The 13760-nt window shown below is 38.4% G+C and overlaps 1 protein-coding gene and 1 long non-coding RNA gene across 7 annotated transcripts in view; one reads left to right on the top strand and one right to left on the bottom strand.

The window, feature by feature from the left end:
• The window catches only part of LOC140716912 (uncharacterized), a 123086-nt gene that overhangs the window by 3937 nt on the left and 105389 nt on the right, over positions 1–13760 (bottom strand). For 3 of the 5 annotated variants that reach the window (XR_012096385.1, XR_012096386.1, XR_012096382.1), the window contains 2 exons: positions 3856–4001; positions 250–347 (listed from right to left, as the gene is read on the bottom strand). The exons of 1 other annotated variant lie outside the window; for it this stretch is intronic. This is a non-coding gene — a long non-coding RNA (uncharacterized lncRNA). The remainder of the gene's footprint in view (positions 1–249; positions 348–3855; positions 4002–13760) is intronic. One more of the 5 variants, XR_012096383.1, reaches the window with a different exon arrangement.
• Positions 1–13760, top strand: part of LOC140716909 (uncharacterized) — a 33181-nt gene that overhangs the window by 848 nt on the left and 18573 nt on the right. Inside the window, exons 2-3 of one of the 2 annotated variants that reach the window (XM_073029999.1) lie at positions 2590–2644; positions 13395–13564. In XM_073029999.1, the coding sequence (XP_072886100.1) occupies positions 2590–2644; positions 13395–13564 (225 nt within the window). Of the gene's footprint in view, positions 1–2589; positions 2645–13298; positions 13349–13394; positions 13565–13760 lie in introns of those variants that run through there. The other variant, XM_073030000.1, reaches the window with a different exon arrangement.

The following is a 13760-nucleotide window of genomic DNA, read 5'->3' as shown; positions in this document are numbered from 1 at the left end:
AAAAATATTGATGAAGTTTTTAAAAGAAATGAAGGCAAATATGTTGCGTGCCTTCTTTACCACCCTATCTACTTGCGTTGCCTCTTTAAGGGAGTCATAGACTTGCACCCTTGTTAACCAAGTTCTATTTTAGCTTCATGATTGAACTTGAGGGTCAAAACAAATTGTGTGATTAAGCCTCTACCACCTTGTGTACCCCACTTTCAGTATTAATATAAATTGAAGAAAAATATTGGTCCTTGCACTGACCTTTGAAGAATACAATTGAACACCTCAAGTCAATAAACAATCTTTCACTGCATCTTGCTGTGGAAAATGTGGTCGAGGCAATAAAAATGAACTTTGCACTAGTGTTTAAGGAAACAAGTGTTAGTCATTGTATTTTGAAGACCATGAAAGAAGAGAGCTGTAGAAGCATATTTTTAAAAATTGGACAAGAAAACAAGGAGAGGAGCAGTGACTACTGTTTTTCTAGTATACTATACTATATAAATATACTGTATATTATTGTGCAAACATCTTTGGCACGTATATATAAAACGAGGGTACCTAAGACTTTTGCCCAGTACTGTATTTGTCAATGCGGAACAGAGAGCAAGTATGTAAATTTGATGGGAGCAAAGGATGTTGGGAATGGTGATGGTGGAGCACTACGGGAGGAGTGTGGGGCAGTTGGCAGAGAAGGAGTGCCAAGGTGGGAAGTGGTGCAGGTGCAGACACAACCGGCCTTGAGACACCAGGCAAGGTCATTTGATTCCAGCCAATTGGTTTATTGATCAGTACAGAATGTCTCTCTGGTGCTTTCCGCTCCCTTCCCTCTCCCTTCCTCTTTTCCCAATTGTGATTCCCCTCCCTCCCATTCTCAGTCCACAATAGAAACCCATATCAGAATCAGGTTTATCATCATTCACATATGTTATGAAATTTGTTTTTTTTTGTGGCAGCAATACAGTGCATGCCATAAAATTACTACAGTACTGTGCAAAAGTCTTGGGCTCCCTAGCTATACCAATGTGTCTAAGATTTTTGCACAGCAGTGTATGTTTTTCTAACATATAAGAAATATAGCAGACTTAAAGCTCACTGTGTTCGAATTTTGTGTAGAAATTCTCCAAATTATGATTCTTATGGTACACCAATAATGGAAATGTTCCCAAGGAATCTGAGGTGGCTTTTGTCAAACAAGATTTAGCCATTGGCTATAAGTTAGGACAGATGGCTAAGACATTGGTCAAGATCCTAAGAAGGGGGAGAGAGCCAAAAAGATCTGTCGGTCATTTCAGGGGTTAGGACCTTGGAACTTGAAAGCACTAACACAGACAGCGGGAAAAGGGAGTGGTTATACCAATAAATACTGAGCAGGAAAACTGCAGCAAATCATAAACACAAGAGATTCTGTAGATGCTGGCAATCCAAAGCAACACACACAAAATACTGGAGGAACTCAGGTCCTGATGAAGGGTCTCAGCCCGAAGTATCAGCTGTTTATTCCTCTCCAAAGATGCTGCCTGACTTGCTGAGTTCCGCCAACATTTTTTACTGTTACCCAGGAAAACTGCAGATGGTATTGTTGGGTGAGCTTCCAGAAATAGGAAAGGATAGAATTTTGGGGGTGGGGTGATGTGAAGATTTTGTAAGCAACTTTGGACCTCATAGGCGTAGAAGGATCTGCTGGCCCTGGAAATGGTCCAGAGGAAGTGCACAAGGATGACCCCTGGAATTCAGAAGGATGAGGGAGGATCTCATTGAAACCTACCAAATACTGAAAAGCCTGATAAACTTGATGTATCCATATGCACGGCATCTAGGATTCAAGGGTATAGTACCAGAATAAAGATCATCAAATTCAGAATGCAGAACTTCTGAAACATGAAAACACTTAAACTGCTCTCTTCTAAAAAGGCTAAAATAACCACTTTGTGTCTGATGTTGCTCTTGGACTTCCTCAGTGGTGAAATGGATTTTAATACAATTAGGACAAAATAGGTCTAAGAAGGGATTGAATCAAAACCCAGGGTCATTTCATGCTTATAACTTCAATCCTGTTGGAGATTTGCCCTCTCTGCCTCTGTAATCTTCTCTAGCCCGTCAATACTATGATCTTTGTACTCCTGGTTTCATAGTTTCATCCATATCTTCATAATTTTGTATAATTAGTGTTTATATTTTTTATATTTATGTTTAATTTAGTATTTTTCTTGCAAATGTTGTGTCTCTAATACTATGTACTGTATCTGCTGCAAGTAAACTTTTTTTTATTGCACTTGTGCATGCATGTACTTGTGCATTTGACAATAAACTCAACTTGGACTTGACCTTAAATCTTTGATTCCCTTTCTGCAAACCTTAGCAGGTTTCAGCTTTTTTAGCCCCTATTCCTACAATACTCCCCTAAATCTTTCACTCTCTTCTGTGCCTCCTCCTTTTGCATGTTTCTTAAACCTAACAACCTTCAACCAAGCTTTTGTTTGCATCTCTGTAATATCTCCATGAGAGTAAATTGTTGCTTTCACTTCTGTGAAGCACTTTGCAAAATTTTAAGCTTTATAATTGTCACTAACTGCAGTCTCCTGTGCTTCTTCTCTGCAGATGATGAACAGTGGAATGGGACTGAACTTTCTCCTAATGTTACTCACAGTCTACGGTAAGTGCTCTGTCTGTTGGGAATAGAGAAAGTGGAACACTGCGTTATATGCTGGCACCTTGCTTAGTACCTAGGATGCATTGCATGCCAACCGAATCAACTGACAGTCTCAGTGTGCCAAGAGACTGGCACAATCCTTGCTCTCAGCTGGTGCATGACCGGCAAAAAACAAGCTCTGGTTCGGTGTGGGGACGTTGCCTGTGAGGACTGCTGTTGGGCAGGACTGGGGTGAGTGCTGCACATTCTGAGCCCCACATCTCAGTGCTGCACCATCTCATCCAACACCAACCCTCACTCACAGCCTCCTAGACTGATCCATGGGTGATTCCTTCCTGCAAAGTTGCCAACAGACAGTATGGACTCATACTGGGTTCCTGGCACAGAAACCAGGCAGGGGTCTTTTTCAAGGACAATAGATCGCAGTTCTCGGCCTGGTTGGACTAGGAGACCAAGAGCATTGAAACAAATTGACACTCTGTAGGGTGGCAAAAAAAAAAAGAGGACCTACTGTACTAAGGAAAAGCTTTAGACCATTGTGATATACGTTGTGATTGCAAGTTGATAAAGTGGTGAAGAAGGTGTATGTTGTGTTAGCCTTGAGATTGAGTTCAAGAGCTGCAAAGTAATATTGCAGCTCCATAAATCCCTGTTTAGACCACATTTGGAATATTGTGTTCAATTCCAGTCGACTCTTTGGATGTGGAAACTTTAGAGAGGGTGTAGAGGTGATTTACCAGGGTGCTTCATGGATTAGAGCATGTCTTATGAGGAAAGCTTGATTGAGCTAAGGCTTTTCTCTTTGGAGTGAAGCCAAATGAGGGGTGACTTCATAGAGGTGTAAAAGGTGCATTGATAGAGTGGACAGCCAGGGTGGAAATGGCTAATATGAGAGGACATCATTTTAAGTTGATTGGAGGAAAATATGGGGGATGTTAAAAGGTGGTGGTTTGTGGAATAACGAGTGGTGGGTGCATGGAACGCACTGTCAGGGGTAGTGGTAGAGGAAGATACATTAGCAACATTTAACAGACTCTTAGATAGGCACATGAATGAAAGACAAATGGAGGGCTATGTGGGAGGGAAGAGTTAAATTGATCTTAGAGTAGGTTAAAAGATCGGCACACTATTGTGGGTCGAAGGGACTGTACTGTGTTGTGCTGTTCTGTGTTGTTCTATGTAGAATGGAGTAGGATAGATGCTTGACCATATACCTGATAATTCCATCACATGATCCTCAGCCACAGGTTGGCATCCAGTCCAGCCTGCCCAGAGGCAGATGGAGAAATAGGATAAAAAGCAAAACAACCACAGATGACGCAGATCCGCAAAATAAAAAAAGTCTTCAGATGCTGGAAATCTGAAATAAAAACGGGAAACTCTAGAAACACTCAGCAAGTCAGGAAGTGCCTGTAAAGGAGGAAACAGGGTTAATGTTTAAGGCCAATGACTGGCACAGAAGAATAGAAAGTGGAGAAAGACGATGGCAGTATAGCAAGAAGCCATGGAGACCAAAGAAGTCTAAGCTTCCAAAAATGATGCTGTGCTGAGACAGAAGTAAAAGAAAGATCTTGCATTTATGCAGTATATTCCACATCCTCAGGAGACATAATAAGGATTTCTAAACTATTGTAGTCAATGTACTCATAGCAAGCTCCCATACAGAAATGAGAAGGTAATTTGCTTTTCCAGTGATAGAGTTGTGGAGTTTTACAGCACAGGAACAACCCCATTGACCCACCACATCCATACTGACTATTACATCCATCTGTACTAATCCCCTTTACCTGCACTAGATTCATAGTCTTCTATGCTTTAGCAATTCAAGGACTTTTCTAAAGGCTTCTTAAATGTTGTGAGTATCTGCCTCCTCTGAAGTGCATTCCCAACCCCAAGCACCCTCTGTGTGAAAGAATTCACCCCCTAGATTCCTTTTTAACCTCTTGCCTCTCACCTTAAACCTGTGCTCTCTTGTCTTAGATACCCCACCAGGGGAAAAAGATTATTACTATTTATCCTATCTGTCCCATTTATAATTTATACACCTCTAACAGATCTCCTCTCAGCATCCTCATCTCCAGAGAAAACAGGTCCAGTCAATCCAATCTCTCCATATAACTGAAATACTCTAATCCAGGCAATATCCTGGTGAGTCTCCTCTACAACGTCCCCAGTGCAATGTCATCCTTCCTACAGTGTGGTGACCAGAACTCAATATAGTGCTCCAAATACAGCCTAACCAGTGCTTTATTTTTTATTTTTTTTTAAAATTTTTTAAATTAGTTTTTCAAAACATTTTACAAAATTAAAAACCCCAAATCCCAGTGGGGAGCATTAATACAGTGTAACCAGTGCTTTATAAAGTTGAAAACATCACATCCCAGCTCTTAGATTCTATGCCCTAGCCAATAAAAGCAAGCATCCCATATGCCTTGCTCAACTTCCTCTCCACCTCTGCTCTCTCTTTCAGTGATTTATGGACTTGTACCCAAGACCCCTTTATTCATCCATTTTCTCTGGGGCACTACCTTATACCATGTATATCCTATCCTTATCCTATATCTATAGCAAATCCTATATCTGTTGTATATATCCTGTATCTACTGTATATCCTATATTATATAACATACAGTATATGATATGGCCATCATATGTGATATATATTGGATATATCACAGATATCACACACATATGTATATAGATGTACAAATATCCTATATCTATATATGCTATATCTGTATTGTATCCCTATTTGTCCTCAGATTTAAGAACGTAGAACATTACGGTATAATACAGGACCTTTGGCCCACTATGTTGTGCTGATGTCTTGTCAGGATTGAATTCCATCTTTCATTGTTTGCCTAACTTTCCAGCTGATCTATATCAGGCTGTAGCCTGAGACAACCCTCCTCACTCTCCACAAAATCACCAAGTGATTAAAGAATAAATGGTGTGTGACATACAATATGTTAAAAATCCGCACTGCTCTTCAAGTGTTGGCACAGCATCATTTATGTCCCATTAAGATGCCAATTAGATCCTCACTTTAGTATCTCAGGTGAAAGGTAGAAGCTCCATCACTGCCTGCCTTAATCGGTAAAGTACAAGCAATGTTGGCCAAGATACTACACCTGGTAAATAGTGGTCATGAGCTTGTAATGATAACTTCTGTGCGAGCATGCTATACACCCAATTGATTCTGAAGTATAATATGATCTATGTTTCCATCATTAATTCTGGGAGCATTGCAACTCTTACTTGCCGATTATCAGAAATCCCTTGCATTGACTGTCAGCAAATGCTTCCTAATCCTGGACTCTTCAGCCACCATAAACTTCCTGGAACTAATTTTGAATTACCTACTGAGAAACTGCTGTGATTAGTGTTGATTTAACCCCAATTTTGGCAGGTAATATTGCATTGGATATAAAGTCAGGGTTTCCCCTAATGTGGTCCGATTCTCTTTGGGCACATCAGATTAATTCAAAATTCAAAGCACATCTATTATCAAAGAATGTCTAAATTATACACCTTGAGATTTGTCTGCTTACAGGCAGCCACAGAGCAAGAATGACCCAATTAAAAAAAAGACCAGAAACCACTCTGCAGGAAGGGAGGAAGGGGGGGGGGGACTATGCAAACAGTAGAAGCAAGCCAACAGCATCCAGAATCAGACTGACTCCCAGATCTGCTTCCAGAACAACCAGAGTAGGACCAAGCCAAGCTTTGGTCCCCAATTTTCACACCAATGGGGCAGAAACTCACAGCAGCCTGCTCAGTTCATAGTCCCAGCATCACAGAGAAAGGAATGAAAATTCGCGGGAGAGTGAGGAAATTTAGCCCAACCCTTGCCTTCGCACCCAACACTTGGGCTTCCAATCTATCGGTGTCACTGAGTAGTGCCACATTCTAGGACCTGGATCCCAATGCCCCAATACACCTGGTCCAACACGCCCCCGAAGCCATTCTCGATCTCACCAAATCAGCTCTGCGCTTGGAGCGATCCAACCTCGCACCCGAGTTAGGTGAACGGCATCGAAAATCTACCGCATTGACTCCTCTTCAAATTGCTTACTCCATCTCCGGCAGCGATACCAACTCTATCTGCGACAAACCAGCATCACCTCTGCCTGCCTTCCCTCTGTCTGTGGTGATAGTTCACCACAATTTGCTTCATGAAAGCTGTTATAAGTAATGTTTATATTTGGTTCTCTTGCCTTATGATCTACCAGTAAACTGATACACATCTTTGGTAGCGTCATCTTAATCCGACCTTCAATCTGTAAAAGAACATAAGAAACAAAAGCAGGGGTGTGCCATTCCACTTCTTCATCCTGCACCACAGGTCCATTGATCAACTCTGCTCTTCTGTCTGATTCTTTTGATTCGAATGAATATATTGATCTCAGTCTTCAAACATATTGGTCTATTATCAATACTCTTCTGGGTTAAGATTATGGTCTTCTAAGCAAAGGTATTTTGTGTCTATGGACAACACCTTAATCTAAGATTGAGTTTCCAAACATTCCAGCCAAGAATAACTGCTTTACATACTTACAAAACATATGAAAACTTTAAATATTTCAATCAGATCCCCTCCTAGTTTCTGAATCTTCAGGGAATATAAACTCGACCTTTGTACTGTATACAGTCTGTGTACTCAATCCTTCCTAAATAGGTAACTCTCTTCTCTTTTGAAACAAAATGATAAGCTTTTAGATGGAAAATGTTAAAGTTGCTGGTTGGGTTTCAAGTTTAACATCCCTTGTGGAATGGCCCTTCAGATAGTGATCAAGCCAATCTCAATTGTAAAGATATGGTGATCTACTATTAAAGTGTCAGGATCACTTGCAAACTCAGGTGCAGGAATCAAGGAAACTTTGGCAATTCAAACAAAACTATCAACTTATTACAGAAATTAACAAGAAAAAGCTAACAAGAACTCAGGCAAACAATACAGAATCTTGATGGACAGAAATCACCGACGATACATAGAAGAACTCAGTCTGAGTTTCACCTGACAAGGAAGCACAACAGCCCAACAGAGAGAGGGTGGTATGCCCCCTTGAAATACACCCTGGAACATATAGGAATTCCAGACATTGAAAACAACGTGCTGATTAAATGATCCCAAATTGATGAAAAGTGATAAATACAAAGAGAGCACAGTCCTCATGATCCCAGATAAGACACCTGCAAAACAAGGTGAAAACCCAGAGCAAGTCCAAAGACAAACAATTAGACATAAAAGGTAAACAATCCAAGAACAAAGCATACAGACAAGGTGACACCAAAAAAAAAATACAGTCCACATACTAACTGACACAAAAAATTATTTTTTAAAAATGATCCCTGGTTGTGACATAAAGGGACACTTTGACCATATGTAGATCCACACCACTGCAAAGCAGCAACAATAATTTACCATAAGTGAGAATTTACTTCGCTAAATCTCTTCCTCACTCTCAACCACAAACCACTTGCAATTTCCTCTGCATGTACTTAGATTTTACTAGCAGTACATTGCTCACTGCAAAACAATTTAACTTCAAATTTCTTGAGTACTGATGAGGAAATGTTAGGAAGACTTAATGAGGCAAGCAACATCTACAGAGGGAGAAACAGAGCTAGTGCTTCAGGTCAGTAAAGTTCCATCTGATCTGGAAGCCTAAAGAGAAGTAGTTACCTTAATCCACAACAAGTTCTTCTGCTCATTATGTTAAACCTGTGTTAACTCTATTGAACTTCAAAAGGACTTTGAACACCTTTAAGACATGCTTTAGGTTAATCATTTGCTGTAGAATTGTGGGAGACTGCCATGGCAGAGACACCATTGTCCACCATGGACACTAACCAAGAAATCTAGAAGGTGATAAAAGTGACTTCAGATATAATTTTCTAATATTGTTGCTGCCTCAGTCATTAATTCTGTGAATGAATCCTAAATTGCTTTCCTTGAATGTTTGTAATGGCCTCCTATTTTGGACTCCTTGACCACAGGAAACTTACTGGAAGCAATTTTAACCTAATTTGTCTTCTGGGAACTGGTGTGATTGGAGGCAATGTTCATTTGATATGCTGCCCAATGTTTTTTATTATTAAGTGCAATCGTGAACAATAGCCAGATCAGAAATGCTGATCAAGTCAACTAGTTCCCAAGTCAAGAGAACTCTGATAGGCCAATCACATGGTTCACTGCAGCTCAGCGATAGAACATAAAAAAATCATTATGTACAATTAAGAAACATTAAAAAGTAGTAGAAATACTGGAGTCATGATGATCATGATGAGGTCTGCTGGAGAGAGACATTTATACACATGCTGTCCTCCATAATTCAGAGAGATTGAAGGATAAGGCTACAGGGTGACAAAATGTGACAGGAGCACTTGGAACTAAAAACTAATCTCTACTGAGAGAGAACAGCACCTGATCTTTCCGCACTGTTCTCCAGCAGTTGAAGGACTAAGTCCAGCCAGAACATAACTCACAAGTGCTCTTGAAAGTCAGGTATTGATAGATGGTAAAATATTTTCAATATAAATATAGCAAGATACTAAACAGTCAATTCATTTTCTTTAAAAAATCCCGGGCTTCTCCACTTGAGCGAAACCATGATCAGATGGGATTTATTAAAAATCGATATTCCCACTTTAATATTCATCATTTATTAAACTTTATTTATTCCCCTTCTAAAGAGATATTGGAATGTGTAATTTCTTTGGATGCTGAGAAGGCTTTTGATTGGGTTGAATGGAATTATTTATTTAAAACTTAAGAAAATTTTAATTTTGGGCCTGATTTACTCAATAGATTATATTACTGTATCTGCCAGGGTCCTTCTGCCAGGGTCCTTACTAATTTTCGGTATTCCAAACCTTTTAAACTTCAACATGGAACTAGACAAGGTTGTCCCCTGAGCCCTTTGCTCTTTGATTTGGCTTTAGAACCCTTAGCCATTGCTTTTTGAGAATCTAATGTATTCTTGGTATAGAATCTTGGTATTCTAAGAAGAGGGACTGTTCATAAAGTTTTGCTTTATGCTGATGACCTATTGCTTTTTATTTCTAATGTCGAGACTTCACTACCTTCTGTGCTTTCTCTACTTTCTTGTTTTAGCCAGTTTTCAGGATACAAACTGAATTTACTTAAGAGTGAACTTTTTCCTCTGATAATTTGTTATCAATTAATATTAACCTTCCTTTTAAAATTTTAAAAAATCAATTTACCTATTTGGGTGCAACAATTACCAAGAAGTATAAACACCTATTTAATGAAAATTTTCTTACCTTACTGAATTTTGTAAAAAGGACACTATCAAACTGGTCGCCTTTTTCGTTATCCTTGATTGGCCGAATCAACTCTATTAAAATGAACATTTTACCTAAATTTATATACCTTTTTCAGGCATTACCAGTTTTTATTCTAAATCTTTTTTGGATTCTCTCGATTCTATTATATCTTCTTATATATGGAAAAACAAACATTCTCGACTAAATAAAGTTCATCTTCAAAAATCTAAGAAGAATGGAGGTTTAGCTTTACCAAATTTTAGGTTTTATTATTGGGCAGTCAATATACGAAATCTTACGTTTTGGATGTATTATATTAACCGTGAGGACTGTCCGGTCTGGGTTTCTTTAGAAGCTAACTCTGTTAATAAATTTTCTATTATTTCTCTTGTCAGATCCTCACTCCCTTTATCTTTTAGTAAACTAACTGAAAATTTGGTAGTTAAACATACTTGGAGGATCTGGATACAATTTAGGAAATTCTTTGGTCTATTGAGATTTTCTTTGTCTAGTCCCATTTGTTTTAACTATTTTTTTAAACTTTCGATGACTGATTCAGTTTTTAAAGAATGGGATAAATTGGGTATTAAATGCTTCCAGGATTTGTTTGTTGGAGGAAGTCTTCTTTCATTTGAGCAAATGTCAGCTAAATATAGTTTACCCAAAACTCATTATTTTCATTACTTACAAATTAGAGACTTTCTGCGTTCTCAACTATATACATTTCCTGTAAGTTCCGATAAGGACTTATTAGATGTAATTTTTAATTTGAAACCTTTTTATAATGGTTCAATATCCAATATTTATGGTATGTTGCTAGGAATGAAAAATGTTCCTATAGACAAAATTAAAAATCTTTGGGAACAAGATTTACAGACTTCAATTTCTGAGGAAACTTGGAATGAAATTTTAAAATTGGTTAACACTTCATTGTTATGTGTCTGTCATTCCCTTTTACAATTTAAAGATACTGGAAGGAAGTATTCCAAACTTTCTTGGTACTTTTCAAGGTAAATTTTAAGCCTAACCCTTTGGCCGCATTATTTGGTATTGTTGGAGGAAAAGACTTTATTTTGGAGACACCTGATTTGCATACTTTGGCTTTTAATTCTCTTTTCACTAGGAGGGTGCTCTTGCTTAAATGGAAGGATGCTGTACATGCTCAATGGTTACGGGATGTTATGTCATACTTAAATTTTAGAGAAGATCCGATATTCAGTTTTTGAATCTAGCCAAGACCTTTATACATTGTGGGGTCCATTTTTGAGTTATTTTCAAAATCTTTGATTCATTGTAAAAGTACATATGGTTGCTAATAATATATTTTATTATATGATAAGGGTTTTTTTCCCTTTTCTCTTGCTTTTCCTAACAGCTCTGACCTTGGTAGTGGGTATAGATTTTTTTTCTGTATAACAAAATTATTATATTTCAATATTACAATTTAATTTAATTTTTATGAATACAGGGTTTTGTGATTGTAACTGCATTTGTAATACAGTGTATTTGGTACTTTTTTTTCTTTTGACTTATAATATATATCTTCTTGTACTCTGTATTCCTCTATGCAGAAACTAATAAAAATATTGAAAGAGAAAGTCAGGTATTAACCCTACCTGCCAACAACCAAGCATTGCCATCCTGGTCCCCTTCATGATAGTTTATTTTGAAGCATGTGACTTCCCTCCCAGAGATGATAGGTGTTTGTGCACTTGACTCTTGAAAGCTTGGACCCCATCGTCGCAGATGTTTCCAACCACAGCATCTGAAAGGCTGTGGTTGGAAACATTTTGATTTTGATAGCACAGTGAAGGAAGCTTCTATCCAGCGTGTAGGTTCTCACATCAGGCATAGAAACAGTATGAGCAGGCATAGATAAACGTGATCGTGTGGTGCACCGTCTCTCATAAGATGAAGGCAGCATGGCGCGAAGGTCTGAGGGCTGTGGCTGGTGTGCATTTTGTACAGCACAGTAGCTGCTGCAACCTGTCGTCTGTGGTGTAAGCTACTGATGGCTAGCTTCTCACGAGCTGTGGCTTCATCTACACCTATAATCCTGAGAGCCTTTCTTTGAATGAATCAAGCTGGCTGAGGACACTCTGTGAGGCATTCATCCATGATAAGCAGGCATACTCCATGATACTTCATACCTGGGCTTTGTAAACCGTGGCTCTGCCCTCTTTGTCTACTTTGGATGCTACTTTCCACAGAGCTCCAAGCCTTTGTCCAGCCTTGTTTGAAATAGTGGAAAGGTGTTTATCCCACACTAACTTGCAGTCAATAACTCATTAAAATCAATGGGAAGTAATATTTCTTCAAGGGAAGCTTTACTTGAAGCTAAACTTATCTGCTATGCAGGGGGATTTTAGCTGTCCGTTTATCTGCAATAGAACATAGCAAAGTACAGTACAGAAGCAGGCTCACTGGTCCACAATGTCAGCACTCATCATAATACCAAATTAAACCATACATGACCCATATCTCCCTATTTCATATTTGTTTCTGTGTCTGTCTAAATGCCTTGGAAACATTGCCATCCTATCTTTCTCTTCCATTCCTGCAGAGATATTTTTCTGATTCTACCAGTAGTAATGTTAATAGACAAGTTAACTAAATTCTCAATTAAGGAATACATTAATCAAAACCTGAACTGATTAGTTAAAGACATATTGTATCAACTGACTCAACTGAACTTTCTGCCTACTAATGGAAAGAATAGATATAATGGACATGGTCTTTCACAGATGTCTGACCAAATGCTATTTAATAGGCATATCAGCAAAATTAAAATCCTTGAAATTAAAGTGCTTGGCCACATAGGGTGAGCTGTCAAAACCAAGGAGAAATGTGAGAACACTTCAAAAAACTACTTAATTCAATGCTTTTGCATTGCAAGTCTTTCCATCAAATACCGAAGGCTGGAATCTAACCAATCTTTTGCTGGATTATGTATAGATATCTTTGAGTGAGAAGCAGCTTGGAATCTAATTTTGATATTTGTCTGGTTTACATGTAGAATGATGGTGAGTTATCAACCAGAATCAAGGTGCTTGAAGCATTTATATACATGATAATAGGTATCTGGGAAATAAACAGGCTGTTAATAACAAATACTCCTGGTTACATTACCAATCAGAACCCAATAGAGGAGTTAAGGGATTTGTATATGAATGAAAAATGTTTAGGAGTAAATTACAGAATGATATTTCATGAGTTTGTACATTAATACAGTAAAGCAGATGCCTGGAAATGGAAAAAAGCTGGAAGTTAACCAAATTTTGTGTTTTATTTAGAATAAGAGATATCCAGGAGTGATGTAACAGTTGAAATCTAATCAGAAGATTTGATTGTCCTATAAGAAGGATGGTGCAGCATTCGCACTAGCGAAAATTAACCTAACACAACTTCAATATTGAGGTGTTTATCCCTGTTCAAACTCAGATGGTTTTGTTCTACCTTATAGATATCCGGCCAATCTTACCTGTTGGTATCTATACCCCAGACTATCAGGTTGTGCATCAGGGAGTGGATCTACTGTTAGACTGCACGCTTGACTACCAAGAAAACATTCAAATGCATAACATCAAACTAGAATGGTTGTACATCCCTACTGATGCACGTGAAGAGAATCAGGTGAGTGTATAGCCTGGTGCTCTTTGCCAATCTTCAGTTGATATATTCCCCCTCAAGTGTCGTGCTGAAACTTTAATTTAAAAAATCTATTTATACATGATCTTTCACACCTCCTTAAAGCCATCCTGAAATTCTTTACAGTCTACAAAATGCTTCTGATATACAAATGTGGTTATAATATAGGGAATGTAGCAGC

This window comes from Hemitrygon akajei, chromosome 26 (assembly GCF_048418815.1).
Source record: "Hemitrygon akajei chromosome 26, sHemAka1.3, whole genome shotgun sequence".
In the NCBI taxonomy this organism is placed as follows: domain Eukaryota; kingdom Metazoa; phylum Chordata; class Chondrichthyes; order Myliobatiformes; family Dasyatidae; genus Hemitrygon; species Hemitrygon akajei.
The sequence above is the reverse complement of the archived record's forward strand: the minus strand, read 5'-3'. Positions and strand labels throughout refer to the sequence as shown.